The sequence below is a fragment of the Eptatretus burgeri genome, chromosome 4, assembly GCF_056783735.1.
Source record: "Eptatretus burgeri isolate ZD-2024b chromosome 4, Ebu_testis_v1, whole genome shotgun sequence".
NCBI lineage: Eukaryota > Metazoa > Chordata > Myxini > Myxiniformes > Myxinidae > Eptatretus > Eptatretus burgeri.
Window position 1 is genome coordinate 81307774 of NC_140964.1, and position 21518 is coordinate 81329291.

The window sequence follows — 21518 nt, forward strand, 5'->3', positions numbered from 1 at the left end:
GCCTGTCATCCTTCCGAGGTCGGCGAAATGAGTACCAGTGTACTGGGCCGGTGTATACCCTGGTTAAAATAGGTGTACCATATCCCTGTGTGTCGTAAGAGGCGACCAGGGTTGCGTCAGGAAGGGCATCTGGCGTAAAACATGTGCCAAATCACTATGCGAATCATACGGATGATCCGCTGTGGCGACCCCTAACAGGAGCAGCCGAAAGAAGAAGAAGATATATATTGTTGCAGGAACGTAATATGGGGTAGCGGGTGTGATATCGGCGAGTTATGCCATGAGTGCATGTTTCGCATAAGCACATTGTATATGTGTGAAAACGATAGGTCACGTGTCAAAGAGAGCATTATATGATAACCGTGATCCCTCCCCTCAGGATGTGTGAAACTCCCACTTCCCCCCCACCTCCCATTCTCTATCCCTTAAATCATTCCCTTGTTATCTGTCTATATGTTTTTTATATACAGGGTGGGGAATTTATATCTGACGGTTTTATTATCCTTCTCACTTTTTTGTTTCTAAACCAAATAATATAAAATTTCTATACAACACAACACAGGCACACTCTAAATTTTTTAAATCAATTTTGATTCTTTATTTCTTAAAAATTACATCAGACAAATGGGCCCCTTTCGAATTTGTGCATTCACGACAGCTTGCTTACCGCAAGCAATGTCTCTTGATCAATAGAGCGGATGGTTGCAGTGATGTTTGCCTTCAATTCATCGATCGATGTTGGATGTTCCTTATCAACTTTGCCCTTCAGAAATCCCCATAGGAAGAAATCTGGTGAAGTTAAATCTGCCAAATCAAAGTGTGTCTCATCTGTCATGATGACCTTGTTTGTGAAATTGGCATGTTCATTGCATTTTAAAAAAATTAAAAATGCATTTAAAGTGCTCAATGCATTTAAAGTGCTCCATCATTAAAAACTTTCAAGTATTATCTGTAAAAAAGAAAACAATAATTAGTTATGCCAAGACTGCTTCCGGCTGGAAAGATTGCAAATGTGTCAGATATAAATGCGCCACCCTGTATAAACGGACTGTCAACGCTGCTCTGAAGACAAGCAGATTCCCTTCAAGGACAAGTCTGATGCACTTTGCAGCTGCCACAGACTGCCAGCAGTGGTGGGCGTGTCTTGGCATGAGTGGTTCATGGGGACAGCCAATGAGCGCATAGTCACAGGGTAAATGAGAGTGGAGGGGCAGAGCGTGTTATCGCAAAAAAAGTTCGGCACGTAACATTCGTAGTCCAGAATGTGAATAGCACTCATAGAGGAGTAGGTAAGTGAGTTCGTCAAGGAGTTGAGGCATGGCGGGATGATTGGAAGCAATTCGGGCGAGTGGCACAATCAGGTCTGAAGGAGCCAGGCACGAGTACTCCCAGGAGGAGCTACGAAGCCGGGACGTGGTCCGCCATGCACTTCTCATGATCACAGAGAGAAGCCCGCCATCTCGTTCTCGCTTTTCCTCACCTGGACTCCTCAACTTCGTGCAGGCATCACATGAGGAGGTTTTTCCTTCTCTCTTGCTTGTCCTTTCTCCCTGTCCTACTATCCATGGTGTGATTGGATAAGATAATGCGATAAGCCAATCGAGACACTATGGGCACGGGGGGATTATTCTATAGTGAATCATCATGATGGTGCTTTCTTTCTTCCTGTTCTCCCCATTCCCTCATTATTTATGAAACCTAATTATAATCATTGGTGTGTGGCATGGTACACGCTCATGAGGAACCTCAACCATTGGAAATTGGCACCAAACCTCACTCGGGGCGTATTCAAAATCGTGACGTAGTTCCTCGAGATTTCTCAGCCCCAGAGTCCTGAATAAATGTGGAATCTATCGCAGCGGCAGATTCTCGTTAGTTTTCTGTGTACCAAAAACCGAAGCAAAGATGCTGTATAGCCTCTTTCGAAAGTCTGTCACAAAATTCATGATCATGCAGGTGGCAGATAGGCCCACGAGTCCACCCTGTGGCACACCCATATATTGTTGCGGACGCTGGGTACGGGGCTTACTATGAGGGGAAGTACTGGATTCCTCCCGAATGCCCAGCCCTGCAGGCCGACGTGCTGCGGATAACTCCGCCACCCCGTGGGTTGTGAAGCAATCACAAATGTCATTTGGAACGGTCAAGTCTAACAGGGTACATCATCTTACCCCATTTACCTGCACTTGTTGAATTGGCCGACCGATCATGCTGCGTGCCCTCAGCGCACATTCAGATTACTGCCGAGCAGAACGGAGAGTGCAGCACTGGCTAAAACTGGAGCAAATCAATTGGGGTAAAACTTCACATCTAACAACAGTGCGGACTGTACTTGACCAATAAGGAAAAGACACGACGAGCAGGTTAGAAGAACATGTGCAGGGGTTTTATTTACAGGGGAAGAACATGAGAGGAAAGTCAAGTGGCCCATTAAAGACTAGTTTTATTCACAGTGATCCATACATCACACATACACTCATTCATGTTGGTTTGGCAAAATACAAGAGAAAAAGAGTGCTGATTAAACCTGTTATAATAATCCCTTATATATGTATGTTACATACACTACACACATATAGCTGGGTGGGCTCCTTTCGATCATTCTGTTGCTGTGCAGCCATCAATCACTGCTGCATCTGTTGCTCTTCGAATAGCAATCGAGCTAAGTCCGATATACATCCCATGACAGCTATGACAGAGGCCTCGGCTGCTTCTGCTGTAGCCTTCAACATGAGTGAAGAGCGAGAAGAGTTGGACGAACCAGCTACAGACTGTGTATGAAGCTAGCTCGACATGGCGACTCTTGACGAACCACTGGAGCCAGCAACAGACCACGTGTGAAGTGAGCTCTCCATGGTGGCTCTTCTTCCTTCCGGTGGCGAGATGAGCGTGAAGTCAGGTTTTTACTATCCTGGAACAGCCTACGTGTCCAGATTCTTGAATAGGAATGCTCCAGGCAGTTTCACCAACACTTGCAGAGGTTTAAACCACCATTTCCTTCATTTAAAATACTGCAAATGCATCGGTAAAAACCATGCCTTATCCACATAACTACACATCCCGCCAGACCGGGGAAGTGCCCGCTCTCCCTCTGCAGCCGAAATTATGCCATACATGTGCGGAGCAGAAATATACGAGGCAAAACATGAATATGCCTGAGGCAAGAAATTGGTGGAATATATATATATGCTTTAATGAGCCTGGCCCAAAAATTTTCCTTCTGTGCTTCCACACAATATTATGGTTGGGCAATGTGGCTCTCCTCGCAGGTCCTTCCTGCTAACTCAAAGATTGACATCCTGAACAATTGATGTCATCCCCCCCTCACCCCCACAGCTATTGCTCAGTCATGGTGACCTTCCTGGCCTCGCCCACTCATGCTCTCCCTGGTACGTGTTACTCGAGTCCTCTTCTGGGTCCTCGGCCCACCCCGTATATCCCCTGCTCCTTCTCTGGGCACTACTTTGGCTACCACCCAGGGCTCCAAAAACAGCACAGCGCTGGAATGCTCGTCTCAACAAAATTACTATTCTCAATGAGCCACACTCCCAACCCGTCAATGACTTTTGCACTCTGCAAGTAAAAACTGTACTACTCACAGCACGCAGAATGATATCCTGTACTAAATTATCTGAACCTCATCTTATCTAATATCAATAAGGCAAGGAATCGTCTCCATAGTGGGTTGTACTCTACTCCACACAAGCACCCTCCTCACACCATTTACACAATCTTCAACAATATAAAAAAATTCACACCTTATTCACACCTCATCATGACACAATACCACAATCATTCCTCCATTCATCCCTTCTTCTTCTTGCATATGGCCGATATGCAGTGCGCTGAAGTTGAATGTCTAGGTTCTGCAGCCATTGGCTGCCTCAGGGTTGACTTGGTGGAGCGCTAAAAGTTCTCCCGATAGCTGCCGCAAGGGACAGTGTGATGTGATGTACTCAATCATCTGGACTCCTCCATAGTCGCAAAATTCATCCAGCCTAATTCTCCACTGGTGGAGGGTGTTGCCACAATGGCCCAGTCCAGTGCGGAGCCTGTTGAGGGTTGTCCATTGCCTACATGGAAGTGTGAAACCGGTTGGAGCAATGGCTGTATCATGAACAACGTGTTTATTAGGAGCTGTGACAGCCTCCCAGCTGGCCCTCCATAAATCAGTTTCACTTTGATGGGCTTTGGCAAGGAGCTCGGTGCAGTTCCATGGTGGTTTTTGGGACTTGAGGCGGCAGCGCAGATGTTCAATGAGAAGGCACTGGGCTGGAATTTCAGTATCTGAAATGCCGCTGAGGTATCATGATGACAGCACATCCATTCGGATGGCTTGTGTAGCAATGTTGGATGATAGGGAGCCACCCAGTCGAGGTTGACTTGAGGGTTCCAAACACTGTTCTCATTGTGGCATTTAACTGAAGGTGATGGATGGCCTTCATATGGGCACTCGCCAACCTCACTGGCACGCAATACTCTGCAATAGAGTATATGAGGCACCGCGAGGAGGATTGATGTAAGGGACACATCGGCCATTTTGGAGTTAATGCCATATAGCACTATTTTAACCCTTCACCTATCATCATCATATCATTAAAAAATGTCGCTTACATCACTCCTCCTCGCGGGGCCTCATATAATGGCGAGAGTTGTCGTGCGTAAGTTGCCTGTCCTCCTGGGTCCACAACATAAGGGCGAGAGTTTCCCCCCTCCACTCCCCCACGACGTTCCGGCCAGTTTCTGAAAGAGGTTTACCCATGCCCTGACCTCCTTGCATATTTTCAGGTATTCTTTATAGGTCAGGGTCCGGTCAAATGTAACCCCAAGATATTTGGGATAATGGACACTTTCAACTTTCATACCACAGAATGTCACATCTACCTCTGCATTTACTGTGGGTTATCAAGATGGTCGTTTTGGGATGGTCAAGAAACAGACAGCTGTTTTGTTTGGGTTTGGACAGAGCTTCCACTTGTTTAGGTACTTCTCCACTATGCCCAGATCATGGGTGAGTTGGTCCCAGACAGATTTTAGGTCGGCGCCTTGCGCAATGAATGTGATGTCATCACATAAGCAAATTTGAAGGAGGCCATCGTCAGTAAGTCGCTGACATAGAGATTAAGAGGGTGGAGGCTTGGACAGATCCTGAAGACAGACAATAGTTTCGGGTTCAACCACAGCTGGTTTTGCCATTGAGGCTAATGCAGATTTTTCAGTCCCCAATGAATACCAATAGTAGTCTGATTGTCTTCTTGCAACAGAAGACTTTTTAGACTTTGAGAAAGAGCCCTTTGCATAGGCTGATGCACTGTGTCATAGGCTGATGACACGTCAACCAAGGCAGTTACCATCTTTTGTTTTTTTCTGGAAGACAGCCTCGATGATAGTGGAGAAGGCAAGAAACTGATCACAGGAACTGCGATCGGGCCTAAAGCCCCCGTACTCATTTGGTAGGCCTCCAAGGTGGAGGTTAAATAGGATAGTCGGGCCCTCTCGATCAGCTTTCCCGGCACTGAGAGCAGGGCTTTTGGGTGGTAGTCTGATTTTTTGGCTGTTAAGTTAAGTTTAAGTCTGGCAAGTCTGCTGGCTTATCAGTTTTTAGGCTGGCTAAAACATCAGCCTTCTTTCAGGTTGCAGAAATTTGTCCTGTTTCATGGACGGCAAAAAAGGGGCCACCAACCAAGTACGACCCTTTTCCCTGGGTTTTTAAAGAAATTTGGGGAAAATTTCATTGAGTGCCCATATGAAAATTTCACTGCAGCTTTGCATTTTTAGTTGCTGACAGTAAAGCATGAATGTCTTTCTTTGTAAATGGGGCCAACAGGTGGCTGCTCAATAGGCTTTGGTGGAAGTTTTGGAGGTAATCCCTTTTTACCTCCTGCCTTAGTGATTTATGCCTGGTATTGGCTTAATGGTTAGGGTGGTGGGCTTGGGATCCCGCTTAGCTGTTGAATTAATGCCAGGTGGGGTTAACTCGGCCTGTCATCCTTCCGAGGTTGGCAAAATGAGTGCCAGCATGCTGGTATACTGTGTCGGAGTGGGAACCCGTCCAGGATTGTGCCCAATAGCCAAGGAGACTGCTTACGCAGCACCAACGCTCTGCACAGAGTATGGTCCCAATCTCCGCTCTCCTTAGTGATTTGGAGGTCAGCGCCTTTGAGTCTAGAAGAGGTGAGACACGATGTAATCAGGGGAAACTCTTCGGATGGCAGCAGTCGTGTTTTCTGTGGCATCCAGTTTCCTCAGCAATGCCTATGCCTTGCGGTTGCTGTGGGTGAAGTCTGTTGACTCCACCAACTCCTTCCAATGCTTCAGACATTCTGTGTCTTGAGCCTCAATTAGTGCCTGCGCGGTGTCCCGGTTCCTAAATTTGTTGGGCTCCTCCAGGAGCCTTTCAGACTCCGCTGTCCAGCAAGGTATGTATGCCTTGCAGAAACCGTGTGGTATGGTATCGGTGGCAGCAGAGAGGAGGTGCACAAATTCCACGTTTTCGCTGGGACAGGTGGTATGTCCTCGATCTTGGATTTTGCTGCTTTGGTGAAAGTGGTCCAATCTGCTTTCCGGAAGTTCCAGCAATGTTTTGGATTGGAGTACACAAGCGGTATCTTGATACCAATGTGGACAACAGTGGGCCGATGTTGGTTTTTTGTGAAGGGAGCGAGAACTCTTCTCAATGCAGTCATTGTTCGCCCTCTGCCATCCTTTGTCAGAAGACAGAGGTCGGGGTTTGTTTCGGTCTGCCACCATCCCAAATGGAAGATCTTTGGTTCAAACAGCAAGTCGAGGATCGAACGTTGATGCCCAGTCTGTTTGCTGTTCCTTGGCCACGTCATCTTCCCTATATTCCCATTCAGTGTGATGACCATTAAAATCCCCGATGTGAACCGCGGGGTGGTTAAATTAGGGTAGGGCAGCAGCACGAGGGGATAAGCCGTACCGCAAATACTGGTGCATACGCGGTATCGTAAATGCCAGTGTGCAAGTCCACCCAGAGTAAGTACAGTATCGGCTTTATACACACCAAGCTGTGCATCGATAACATCGGTGGGTTCTTGGCTGGTTACTCAGGTGTGCATGAATGGTGTGTGCAGGAAGTTATGGCCTGAACGGGTCAATGACTTGAAAGGATTTAAAGATGGTGTCCTCGCTATGAAGAAAGTTATCCTCTGCTTAGCCAAAAGTAGGTTTTGATGAGGTGTAAGAAGCCAACATTTCACAACTTCTGCAATCACATGGAGAAGAGTGAACAAATGAAGATGTGAAGCAACTGCGGATGATGATATTCAATTGTTTGTTTAAAACTTACACTCTATTCATTAATAATATCTTATGTGTGGCGATAACATTTTCCTTGGAACCTAACCCCCCCTATTTACATTCATTCTTATGGAGAAATTGGATTCGCTTAAAGTTGTTTCAGTTGAAGTCGCACTTTTCAAGAATGTGACTACAACGTTAAGTGAGGACTGGCTGACTGTGCAGTACATTGCGTCAATTCTCTGTTGGAAAACCATCGACATCGAAAATGATCATGATCATTTGAGATGTTTGAGTTCTATGCACTCCTGCAACGCCAAACTGAATTAGCTTAAAACTGCAACTTGTGCTCAGGGTTGAAAGGGTATAAAAGGTAGTGAGAGAAGTGATATAAGTGGAAGTTGATGAAGGGGTTGAGGGAAATGTGTAAATGGGCAGAGGGGAACAGGAGAAGGGTTACTAAGTAAATAGATTAAAAGGAGTAGGTTTGCAGGCATTAACTACAATGGATCATCTATTGTCTATATACACATTGTGTTATTAATTAGGGTGTGGGAATGCAGGTTGATACAACCATTATCGTACACAGATGTGCTCAACCTTAAATAAAGGGAGAGATAAATAAGAAAGTGGTGTTTAAAAACTTATTCTATGGACTTGATAACCATGTACGAATAATGCCCTCAAGGTTGGCAACCTCACAAAGTTATCTCAATATCGTTGCGAATTCGCGCCCACCGGCGTGCGAATGGCCACCTAACTCGAATCGCGGCACGTCGCCCACCTGACTGACAATTCAGTCGTGACCCTCTCGGAACAATGCCGGGAGCGAGTCACGGGTGGGGGTTTAACCTCACCACGATCGTGCCAATTGCCCATCCGCGCAGGATAGGGTTGCTTGCCAAATTCGATCTACCTAAGTAGCTGCGCGAATGGTCGACCGGGCGATCGTACCACCCCACAGGCCGACTCTGGACACGAACCGCTTAAGCGGTCCGTTCCGTGCTACAGTGATAACCGAGCAGTGTTATCGTCGGCCTTGACGGTTCCGATTAATTACCGGGATGTTGCACCCACTACGAACCCCTTACGTGAAGCATGATGGAAATTCAAACGAAGGAAAGGACGCAGCGAAACGGGGAACAAGTTCACACAAGCACGTTTAATTCACACAGACCAGCACGGAAGGCATATATTTACAGTCACAATAATCACAATGCACATATAAAGTGAAAGCAAGAGTTAAAACCGACTACGCGCACACACGGCAACACAAACAGTTCTACTTGTCGGACAGGCGCCACCCACAGTCATTTCCACAAACCCAAAGACAAGTAAAGTGGCGACTTCCCTGTGGGCCGTCGAGTCCTCCTCCCACGTCCATCGGCATGGTCGCGCCTGGCCCCGACTCCTCTCGCGGTCTGCGAGCTCTCTCCGGCGTGGTACACCGAGCTCGTGCCGCGCGTAGCTCGCGTCGTCCGCCCGACAGCTCGGACGGGGTTTTGGGGAAACGGACGGGGTTTCGGGACTGCACCGACAGAAGACCAGACCAGACCACCAGCCAAGACGAACGACGAGACCAGCTCCAGGACGAAGAGGAAGTGGACGAGAAAGAGGACGCGTGCCCCGCCCGTGTCCGACTTTTATAGCGCGGGACTCCACCCTTCATTTCGCCCCGTTTTCGGCTCCACCCTCCTTCGAGAGGGTTCTGGAAAAGGGGCGTTCCTCACCCCTACCATCCACCAATCGGCGGCGAGCTGCCCCTCCCCCTTCCCTCACACTAAGCGCGGGGAAGAATGGTGGGAAAAACCCACCAGCATCGTTGGCGGTTTTTGTTTGTTTGAAATCAAAGATAGGGAAAGAAAAACGACTAACTGGAGGATTGCAGCCCGAATGGATCACATAAATTCCCTCTATACAAAGGGTTTGGGCTAACTCCACATATACCTATGGAGATATCTCACCTGAGGGCCCTTTATGTTGTAATGCGAATTTCCACAGCCGTAACAATATATTCCATCTCTCCTGGACTTTTAACAGATGGATGTTTCAGATGTATTATTAGATCCTCGTGGAGGATCTCGAAGTCTTACTCACGTTATTGTTCTTGTGGACTTTTTTGTTTCACAGCCTTCAGTTTTCATCGAAACCTCCTGAAACTTGGCGTATATATGTAAAAAAATACCCTGCACAGACAGTAACGATGTCCGATTTTGAAAATTCCTCCAAGAAAAAAAGTTATGACGTCAAAATATCTCCGCTAATGGAAATCACCTAAAAAATTATCTCCGAAACTAGGCAAGCTTTTTGAATTCTGTTTGCGGGACTCGAACAGGGCATTAGCAGAGATGAATTACCGCACATATGATACATCACTATGACGTCATATCAATTTTTATGATGTCATTCCTATTTTTTGACATTTTTTGTTTCACAACCCAGAGTTTTCATCAGATCTTCATGAAACTTGCCATGTATATGGAGAAAGCCCACGCGCAGGCAGTAACCATCTCCGATTTTGGAAATTCTTCCTAGAAAAAAAGTTGATGTCATAATATCGCCGCTAATGGAAATCGTCTGCACCATTATCTCCGAAACTAGGCAAGCTGTTTGAAATTTGTTTGCGGGAATCGAACAGGGCATTAGCACAGATAATTTATCGCAAACCTGATACATCACAATGACGTCATATTCGTTTTATGACGTCATAATTAAGAGGACGAGGATCTTAGCTCATTCGAACTTGTTTTGGTATGGTTATTGGAAATGTATTCCACTGTTTTGTTCTTCTCGTTAGTTAATAAGAACGAGAAAATAGAATTAGATGCAAATGCATCGGTGGATATGCTTCCACCCGTGTCAGATGTGCCAAGTTTGGTTGACAGGTCTTCAGTGTTTCACAATGTGGGAACAAAATGATTTTCAATTAAAGGGCACAAGCCCTTTGACCTTTCATCGTTTGAACCCAAACATAATCAGTTCACCTTTGTAATGCAGTCTATACTTGTACCAAGTTTGTTTGGAATCTCTTCAGTGGTTCAAAAGTTATTGCGGTCACAAAGATTGGCAATGTAATGGCACATGACCTTTGACCTTTGACATTTTGAACACAAAATCAAATGAAGTAATTTTTGTACGACATTCCATACTTGAGCCAAGTTTGGTTGAAATACCTTTGGTGGTTCACACGTTGTCATGGTAACATAAAAACCGATGACGGACAGGATCGATGGGCAATCCGAAAACAATGCCTCCTGCCTGCACCTGTTGAGGGATAAAAAATGTCAACAGTGAACACAGTATCAAGTTTATGGGTTTTTAGTTTGAAGAACATTCTGTTTCAGAATATGCAATTTTTACAAACTCTTGTTTCTTTGAACACTTATCGTCCACAGGTAAAACAAATAATGGAAGAAGCGGTGACTCGAAAGTTTATTCATGAGGACAGCAGCACCATTGTGTCATTCTCTGGTTGGTATAATGTTTTGCGTGACATCACAACTGTAATTCCCCATTTCTCACAAATCCAAACCTTTCTCGGTTTTTTAATTATTGTAATCTGCTTGGATTTCATTGAACCATATTATATTTTACATTATTCTTTGATTTTTGGAGAATGAGGCGTCATTTGCATCATTGCTGATAGCTCAGGCTGCGCCACTGATGCAGTGCCCCCTCCAGTTTAGGGTAGAAATTTGTAATTTGTTCAGGGTCCCCGCAATAACTTGCCCTCTTTTCGCAAAAGACACCGTGGGATATTTTATGTCCATCAACGACCAATGTGGTGAAGCACCAGGACAACAGTTTATAGCCGGGTCGAGATTGTGGACAGCTCAGAGGTGAGTGTGCATACCTCGAAGCTATCCTGTCAACCCTCCACTGTGGATATAAAGCTATATCTTAAACCAGTCGGACAAGATATATGGTGTAGAGGTAGGCCGACTTACCTTTGAGGTGGACATTTAAAAGTGGAGGTTAAAGATTATGCCTGGTGTTGGCTTAATGGCTAGAGTGGTGGGCTTGGAATCCTAGGATCCCGAGTTCAAATCCCACTCGGCTATTGAACTAATACCAGGTGAGGTTGACTCTACCTGTCATCCTTCTGAGGTCGGCAAAATGAGTGCCAGCATGCTGGTATCCTGTGTCGGAGTGGCGACCTGTCCAGGATTGTACCTAATAGCCAAGGAGACTGCTTAGGTAGCACCAACGCTCTGCACAGAGTATGGTCCCAATTAGGCCGTGGGCAGTTCCTATGAAAAGGCCCCAAAAACACTTTTCGTTCCGAGGAAGGGGTGCAAGGTGAACTTTGGGCTGCTTGTCGACACGTGTATGGTGGACATTAGGACAAAAGTTCTCCACAAGATCTTAGCCCAATAAGGCACAGTGAGCTGTCGAAGTTGGTCGCCGGGGTGCGAAAAGTGACATTTTGGCGTTTTTCCCCATTTTGCCGATCGTATATCTTGGCGAATATACATCTCCCAAGCCTCAACTCTACGGGGGCGTCAGACACAACAACATAGCTCACGAATCAGAAGTATCGACCATGTAAACACTTTGTCAAGATAATGAAAACTGCAACAAGGTGCATCATTCAGAAAAAAAGCGATTTTTGAGGAATTCCTTCATTTTTACGAGCCTGTATCTACCTCCACTACCGACCGAGATGTCTGAAATGACTGAAGACCACAGAACGTACTACTATCTTCCACTTTAGGAAATATCGTGGCCCTGGGGTGGCCAATGTGGAAAATATAAACAATGCAAATCATTACTTTAGCCCAAGCGCGATCAAATCTTTTTATTATCACTAATTATCTCGATATTGACAAGGCTTCATCTTCCACATCGACTGACCTAGAGATTTGAAACTGCACGTACGGATACAACCACCTGCTTACTTAACATTAATGGATTATCGCCATCATACTCTGACAGTAATTAGGTACTTCGACAGAAATTAGGCACTTCTTCATTAAAAGACGGATAACATTCTCATCTTATACACTCTCTGTGCAAACAGAAATGGAAATGTGAACAGCGAAGCTGTTAACTAACCTACACCACATTCTGCTAAGGGAAGACTACACAGAATCATCTTCAGAAAATTACTAATTAATTCTTAATTATCTTCCTATGACTGATTAAGCCATGTATCACAATCTGTCAATCTCACTGAAACACGAAAGGAAATTCACACATCGGTGGGAAACCAAATCAAAAAATTATCAATATCTCGCAATAGCAAGGTGGAACCTTATTGGTCCTTGGGATTTGTTTACTGACCCTTAAGTGAATGGATAATGAACCTTATAAAGTGAACCTTATTTGTCATAGAGACAATAGCTGCTACATCAAGGCAATGCATTACTGAAATGCCATGCCACGACTAGATTATTACTGGAAGGACTAGGAAGATGGATGTCGATGAAAATCTGTGGTATGTGACATTAGTTATTTTCATCTAACCGTCATCAGCATCACCATCGGTATTGTCGTCCTGTTCATTCCCCCCTTCGAATAATTTTTCGGTCGGTGTTTTCGAACTATTCTCACAATTCTGACACTTGCATATATCTGTGCAGGACAAGGTAGAGGAGTGACACGAACACTGTCCTGTTTTGCAATTTGACCTTTTACAGATGCAGTTGACTACCTGCAAGATCATTTCTGGGGCAAGGTCCTGTGTCATCCACAGAATTGACAATTCGTCCCCTGTCATTCGCCAGCCATGGCCAAGTGGAGTAGGAGCATTGATCAAGGGGGATAGCGCCCGTCTATGCATGGCGGCTTGATAGTTAGCACGCAGAATATGTTGGTGTAGGGCGTCATTTGTAGGTGGCATAGACTGTTCTCCTGGTGACGAAGCCAAACAAAATACTCTGTATCTTGCGTCATTCACATCCGCTGCCGACTCTTGATGGTAAATAGCACAAACGAACCTCTCCAATGAAGTCACGGTTTCTGCTGCTATATCGAAATCGGACCCCAGCCTCGCGCAGCCTCGCACAAAAGTCTCGTTTTTGGACATGGCTGAAAAGGTCTTCTTTTTTCCTTTACCATAAAAACAACTTGTCGAGTCACATCCGGTCAGGATGTGAAATCCAATGAGAGCCTGAGACAATTCCTCCCCCAAGTAACTTCTTATGCATCCGATGTCAATCACATGGGCGCGATTTTTCACGACAGTTGAAAAAAAAAACATTCGCCTGTATTTGCGCACCGAGTGCAACAGCGATCACTGCGACGTCAGTATCGGGACTGTGAATGACAATATCACGGTAACTGGAACTGGCGTGCTTTGCATGGAGCACGAGGCAGGTCGGGTGTCCGCTTCCTCGTGATCGCACTGCAACTCATCCACTAACTACACATACCTCAACTGATGTCGCTTTCAGCACGTGACACTGGTCAGAATGTGTCACATAAATGCTGTAATCGCGCCCTTGGTTAGGCAGACTGGTTGACCTCCAAGTGGCGAAGAGAAAAATCAATCAGTGCTTCTTTATTCTTACCACTGGCGAGAAACTTCTTCCACTGACTTGGGACTTTTTGATCGGGGCCGTACAACAATCAAGTTACACAAGTACCTTGGGTACTTCGTCGAGAATGCTCAGCATTTTTGATTGAGATGTCAGGGTATCGATCACACACAAAATCTATCCTAGAGCTGCCAAACCTCACCATTATTTTAATGAGGGCAGCTTAGATATTTTGAGCCACGTTGAGAAATGTCTCTGGTATACGGACAAGTCCCTGAATCACAGCCATGCCATCGACTATAACAGCAGGGTCATGAAGCATTGAAAGAGCAAGGGCATTGTCTACCCTACGCTCCATCAAATCCATCAACGAGGATTTATTGGTTTTTGCAAGACTACCATCCGCACTGGCAAGGGGAAGCGAGACAGGACTTAGCGAATATGAAAGTACCTGTCGCATGTCGAGTTGCCGCGTCTGACCAATGATCAGCAGTCGTGCGAACAAATTACGATCAGCTTTCAGGGTAATTTCTTTCTTAGATGTTACCCTCGAAGTACTTTTCACTTGTGCAGTGAAAGTTTTGAGCTTCTGAACCTTGAGGATGGAGTAGAAATCGACAGTGTTCGTTAACAAGTGGGATTCCATAAAACCGCAGAGTAAATGCTCACCGGTTTCAAAGGCATTGAGGAGATCATGCTTCACAGTGGGGCTTGCAATGATCCCAAAACTAATGCTTACCAAGTCAGCTTTCAGATCGAAAGGATCCATCATTGAGGTGATGGTAGACATGAGGTTCTGTATGTGTCTGTCATCCCTTATTGTATGAGCTGTATCTAAATCCTTCCGACGACTTGATTCAGATTGACTACCCGCTAGGGTCTGACATTGTCGGGTTAGAGCCGCACGTTCATTCTGTGAAAGGATCCAGCGGTGAACGGCTGCTCTATCAAGGCTGAAGTTGGTGATTCCTGTTGACGTTTTCAAATCACGGTTGACAGTCTGCTCGATAGCCTGGTCGCAAGCTATAGAGGCAAAACCATGTTGGTCTTGTCGTTGGACTGTCCACTGACCACGTTCACGAAGTTCGGCATAGCACTGAGGATGGGTCTCCGGAAGGCCAATCATTTCAACCTAATAAGCCGTCAAACATCTGGCATTGGTAGCAATTATCTGGCTTAATGTACTCGATCGTACGAAAAAAAAAAACCATAGCAACATAGATCTGGTTGCAGCAAGATGGAGCTCCCAGTTGGATTCCCGAGGGGCTCGAATGAAAAGGAGCAATATCGTCACCATCTCCCAGTATGATGTCCAGAAATCGAAGGTGGGATGAAACTTCCTTTGCTCTTCAACAAACTTGTCGTACACAGACAGAATGGCAAATCAAAATGATCAAATTTGATTTAGCTCATAACAAATAGCTAGTACGTACCTGCTGTGGAGTGTTTCAGCTTTAACTAGTTTATCACGCTTTGGCCCATGGACTCGGTTAAGATAATGTGACTCTTTCTTGCAAATGATGCAAATATGTGGGAGGATATGGCCTTGGGAAGAGATTGGCAATGCCGATCTTGATCGCAGACTCTTCTTTGGTGATGACAGCACAACAGGCTTTTGAACAGAAGCATCTACTGCAGTTACTTCAGTAGCTCCCTCAAAAGCGTGCAAGCATCGTTTCTTACTCGCAAGCTGTCTCTTTTTATCGGTGAACCGTCTGTAGCACGTCGGATGGTAACCAGCACTCGGTGGAATATTGGTGAAGCCAATGCCAGCATGACTGTGATAACGCGACCGGGCGACGTTACCACTTTCCCCGGGTAAATCTAGCCATTTTCCCAAGCACTCGCGATATTTACCCCATCTAACCTCAGTAATTTTTTTTGTTGTTGTTGAGGGTTTAATGGCGCTGTCAGAGCCAGGAGGCTCTATCCACGCCACGCACGAGAATCTGATCAAACTCGCCTACAGCCATAGCCCTTCAAAGGTAGATACATTTTAAATAGCTCATATTTAGATGTGAATTTATCGGTCAGAAGGCTGACTGGAAGGGAGTCCAGCTTCATTTCCTTGGCTAACTTGATACAGGCCAGGCCAAGAGGCAAGGAAGCAGAGTTGTTGTCTAACTTCAGGTATTCCCAACAATTTTCAAATAAGGATTTGCCAGGATGGCTGTCCCCAGAAGAAATGGATCTAGCCCAATATTTCATTCTCAGCATCTCCCAGCGAAGAGACAAGGGCATCTCACCTATTTCCACCAGAAGGGCAGACACTGGAGTGCTAGTAAAAGCACCTAAACATACACGAAGGGCTTTTGACTGGACAGTCTCAAGTTTTTTTTCCGGTTGCTCTTGGCCATATCCCCGGAAGCCAGGCATCCGTAATCCAGGTGGTAACGAATTTTAGCTTTGTATATCATGAGAAGACTGTCACGATGCGCTCCCCACTCTGTTCCAGAGAGACAACGTAATAAATTTATGCCTTTGGCACATTTACCTATCAGCTCCTTCACCTGCGGGGTCCAGGTTAGTCCCTTATCGAAGGTGACTCCTAAGAAAGACACCACTCGAGATGGATGGATGCAAGTGCCATTAATTACCATTGCTATATCATCCGTTTTCTTCTTACGGGAAAATATGATAAACTTGGACTTATCAGCTGATAGTTTAAAACTCCAGTCTTCGGCCCATTTCTCCACGAGCCGGATATCGCCCTGGAGTTTTTTTTACTCGAAATAGCAAGATTTTTACACCGAATCCACATAGCAATGTCGTCAGCAAACAGGAATAACTTGCTATGGAGCTTGCGGATGGAGGCAACATCATTTATCATAATACTAAAGAGTGTTGGGCTAAAGCAGCTTCCCTGGGGAATGCCCTTTTCAGAATGAAACGAAGAGGAGAGGCTCAGGCCAACCCTCACCTGAAATGTTCGATTTGATAAAAAGTCACCAATCCAATCTTGCATTCTGCCATTGATCCCGAGATTACTCAGTTTATAAAGGAGGCCATTTTTCCAGACTGAATCGTATGCCTTTTGGATATCGAGGAACACTCCCAGAAGAGACTCCTGATTACCTCGGGATTTCCTTGCATCATTTGCCAGTGCGGAAATGTGATCCATAACGGACCGTCCCTTTCAAAAACCGCTCGGGCCTTTATACAATAGGTTGTTCTTTTCCAAGAAGAAGACTAATCGGTTATTCACCATTTTCTCCATTAATTTGCAAACAACTGAGATTTTTTTTTTTTTTTGTATACCTTGGTCGAGGCTCGTATGAGAGCAAACACACAACTCACAGCAAGGAGGCATGAGACAAGAGGGGCGGGAGTGGAAGGGACAAAACAGTGGGGAACAGACACATTAGGTGAACTGTGGAAGGGAGAGGGATGGGGATGGGACGGGGAACATGGCGAAGAGAAGATGGACATTTCAGGGACTTTCAGGAAGGAAAGCAGGAGAAATGAAGGAAGTGGGCTTGGGTGGATTATTGGGGGTAGAAAAGATCGAGGATTTGGATGGGGGATGATAAGAGGTGGTGGTGAACAGCTGTTTTGAAAGCCTGGAGGGAAGAATGGGAAAGAATAGAGTGAGGAAGTTTATTCCAAAGGCGGGAAAAAAAGAGGAATGAAAGAGTGAAGATGAGCAGTGATTCGTGATTTTGGTAGTTTTACCAGAAGGGGGTTGTTGGCGGACCTTGAGCACCCTGTGGAAATGTGGTGGGGACAAATCGCAGAGAGAGCAGGGGGGGGCAAGGCTGGAGAGGAGTCGGTAGAAGACAGAAAGACCACCGACCAACCTGCGGTGATTGAGTGAGAGGCCCAAAGACTCAGCTTCATTGCGGGAGATGCCGATGATCTTAAATGCCCTGGTTTCGACAGTGTTAAGCCGAGAAAGGTGGGAGGCAGGAGCACCAGCCCAGAGGGGAGAGCAGTACTCCATCAGGCTACGGACAAAAGCTTTGTAAGTGGTTAGGAGCTCAAGAGGGCCGAGGAAGGACTTAGCACGACGGAGGATTCCCAGTCGGCGACTGGCTTTTGGGGCGAGGTTGGAAATGTGACTTTCCCAGGAAAGGTCATGGCAGATAGTGAGACCTAGAAGCTTGAAAGAAAAGACTTCTTCCAGAGGATTGTTGAGAAAGTGGATGGGGGGGTTTTGTAAACGGTCCTTTCGAAGAGACATAGTGAGAGTGTGAGATTTGTCTGGATTGAAAGACATGTTCCACATGTTGGACCAGTTTGTGATTTTATCCAGATCTGCAGTGAGTGAAGAAGCTGCTGCTTGCCGGTCTGAGGGATGACAGATGGTACGGCAGAGGGTGGAGTCGTCGGCAAAGAGAAATAGAGGATTTTCCAGAGTCCGAGAGATCATTGATAAAAACCAGAAAAAGAACAGGACCCAGAACGCTACCTTGAGGAACTCCAGCCTGCACAGGAAGAGGGGATGAAAGAACTCCATTTAGGGCCACACGTTGACTGCGACAGGAGAGGAAGTCTGCGAGCCATGAGTGGAGATGGCCTTGGATACCATGGGAAGAGAGTTTGGTGAGTAGGGCAGGGTGCCAGATAAGGGAGATCGGGCAATATGAAGATGGGACCGTGCCATCTTTCCCCTCTTTCAGGATAGGAATTACAATAGTGTGTTTCCAATTGCCGGGAAGCTTCCCTAAAGCCCAAATCCTATTGAAGAAACTCAGGAACACTCTCAACACCCGATCCTCCAAGTGTTTGAACATAAGGAACGATAACCGATCCAGGCCTGGGGCGCTATTCTTAACCGAACGAATCACCTGCTTCAGTTCCCAAATAGTGAAGTCAAGATTGAGTGAAGGGTTTGAAGGCAGAACTGTATTGGTGATCACCCTGGTTTGACTTACAACTTGGGGAAAACGAGCCTCTAAAACATCATCCTTTATGATATTCTCACTACTAGAAAAGAATTTGCCCACGGCTTCTACCTTGTCTGCATTAGAACACAGGGCTATGTTCTGGGAAATGATCACTAGAAAAGATCTCCCTCCCGACTTAACTCCCTGTATACTTTTGACTCTTCCCCATATAGTTTTGAGAGGGGTATCCGGATTAACTGATGAACAAAATGATTTCCAAGAGGCAGACTTGGCCCGTTTTATAGTTCTTTGGGCTATCGCCCTTTTCCTCTTGTACTCTATAACGTCCTCCAACCTGAGGGTTTTCCTAAGTCTCTTTAGAGCCGCCCAGCTTCCCTGGATTGCCAATTTGCAATCCTCATTCCACCAGGGGACCTTAATTTTCCTACCCCCTGAAGGAATTGAGGTTGGGATTGTTTCCCAAGCAATGTTATGCATAATTTGAACAATATTCTTATTGATGCTATCTATGTTGTGAACACCAATCTCTTCCTTCACTTCCCTGACACATCGATCTGAAAACTGACCCCAATTCGCCTTAGAAAAGTTCCAAGAAGCCGGAGCGAGTGAGTCCACAGAACCCCTTTCACATTGGAGATTTGTGATCACAGGAAAGTGATCACTCCCGAGGTTGTCATCATGGACTTCCCAATCGCATCTCGCAGCTTCTATTGAAGAAATAAGAGTGAGATCCACAGGGGACATCTTCCCTGTGGATGGATTTATACATGTTCCCTGTCCGTCATTTAATATCACCATATCGAATTCATCAATCAAATCCTCAATAATATCGCCGTTCCTATCAGTGTCTTTGGAGCCCCAGAGAATATTATGGCTGTTGAAATCGCCACAGACAAGTACCACCCACTCACACCTTCTAAAAACCTCCTGAAGACTCTTGTGCATCAATGGTTGGCAAGGATTATAGGAGTTTATAATTGTCACCCTCCCCCTTGAGCAATGGACCTTGATAAGAATACACTCCAGCTCCGTAATGTCTTCCGTTTCCGTGAAGGGAACACCAAATTTCACCATAATGCTACACCCACCCCTTTTACCTCGAGCTCTAGCCCTACAAATAAGGGTATACCCCGGCATATGAAATAGATTATGCTCCTTGAGCCATGTTTCTTGAAAACAAATAATATCCGGTTTAGTTAACAACTCAGAGACGTATTTTTTAAATTCGGACCCGTGCGCCATGAGACTTTTAGCATTCCATTGGATTATTAACATAAATTACATTGGGTCCTGAGACTGTTTGGCATCAGGACTGGTTTCTCTCTCTTTTTAATTTCCCATCTTGTTAAATATCTTATTAATATCCTTGGAAGAAATACCATCCCAACCCAGATGTTTGCAGGCTGGTGAAGCAATAATGCTAATCTTCTCCGATCTCCTTTGTACAACAGCTGTGCAATTTACGACCTCAGTAATAAATCCAATGAACCTCAATTTAGAAAGGTTCAAAACCACCATGGCACTTGAATCCTCAGTTTGGCAATCCTGATCTATTGTCTCCGTCTGGCAACCAACCGAAACTGTTTGTATCTTAACCGGAGCTGGAGTTTTAGTAATCCTATTCGTTTCTTTGACTGGCAACACAACTTTGGGGACCTTGAGCACCGCCTCCGCATACGATAACTTCCCAGTGGTTTTCACTTGCTGAATCTGGGCCGCTCTTTGAAATTCCAGACAGCCTCTGTAGGCTGTACTGTGCTCCCCACCGCAATTGGCACAGCACATCTTGACGCTCGTACAACTCTCATACTCATGATCCCCATTACACTTGCTGCAACGCCAGTTTACCCCAACAGGATGCTGCAGTATGACCGGATCTTTGGCATTTGTAACATCTTAAAGGGGGAGGGTATACTCCCGAACAGGAAAGGCTTGGTAGCCCAGGAACACTTTAGGGGGAAGGACCGGGATGGAGAAGGACACCACCACACATGTGGTATCGACCTTCACACCATCCCTCACCGACATAAGACGAGGAGCATCACCTACTCCCATGTCAGCCAAATGCCTCTTGATAACCTCCATATCAATGTCCAGGTCAATCCCGTAAATTACCCCCCGGCATTCCCTCAAAGACCTGGGGATGTGAGCAGATATTCGAATATCCCCGAAAAGAGAGACTCTCAGAATCATTTCCCGTTGGGCCACCGATTTGCACTGGATCAGAAGGTCACCCGATCGAAGTTTCCTTGCACAATGTACGTCACCAAATTCTTTCCCAATTACGGAAGCCAATTTTATAGGGTTATTGAAAAATTAACGACTTGGACCCTTCCACAGCCGAAATTATAATTGGGAATTTATCCCCCGGCTCCTCTTTATCCTTTACCCTTCCTGCACCTCCGACTCCTCACCACTTCCATCACCGGGCCTGCCCCTCCTCATGGCCGACACTCGAGAAGTTCTAACACTTCTTGACGAGGGCGCCCAATCATCCTCACCCGGTACTCCCTCCATATACTCTCATCCCCTGGGGATCCCCAAGAGTGAAAATAAGGACCTTACCGATCAATACCAAAATACAAGTACTCAGAACCAGAGGTGATACCGAAATACCTGAAGTACTTGGAAGCACCCCCTTCCTCCTTCCGCTCCCGGACTAGTTGCTAACTGCCTCAGTAAATGGACACATTCTGTTGTTGTACCGATGACAGATGCAAAACACACCATGAAGGCGACTTCTCCTGGGATTTTTCTCGGGACGTCACGAAGTTAAGGCCGACGTGGAAGCTGCCATGACAGTACAAGTAGTACCCGTGTTTACAAAAATACGGCTGCTGATTGGTTGCAGCTGATATTGCTACGCCAGCTGGCCGACTTCTCGGCCAACGTACGCAGTTAATCGCCGATTACACTTTGAAAAATAGTGCGT

At 45.9% G+C, this 21518-nt stretch overlaps 1 protein-coding gene and 1 long non-coding RNA gene across 5 annotated transcripts in view; one reads left to right on the forward strand and one right to left on the reverse strand.

The window, feature by feature from the left end:
* Nucleotides 1–21518, forward strand: part of SGSM2 (small G protein signaling modulator 2) — a 171594-nt gene that overhangs the window by 13867 nt on the left and 136209 nt on the right. For 2 of the 3 annotated variants that reach the window (XM_085878954.1, XM_085878955.1), the window contains exon 2: nt 10656–10731. The exons of the other annotated variant lie outside the window; for it this stretch is intronic. In XM_085878954.1, coding sequence (XP_085735080.1) covers nt 10656–10731 — 76 coding nt within the window. The remainder of the gene's footprint in view (nt 1–10655; nt 10732–21518) is intronic. 3 annotated transcript variants of the gene reach the window in all.
* LOC147028516 (uncharacterized) lies at nt 7144–21446 on the reverse strand. 2 transcript variants are annotated; one of them, XR_015057596.1, is made up of 3 exons: nt 21314–21446; nt 10434–10524; nt 7144–7225 (listed from the first exon to the last, which is right to left on the reverse strand). It is a non-coding gene; the product is annotated as an uncharacterized LOC147028516 (long non-coding RNA). The 2 variants fall into 2 exon arrangements; XR_015057595.1 differs by having other exon boundaries at nt 21203–21389.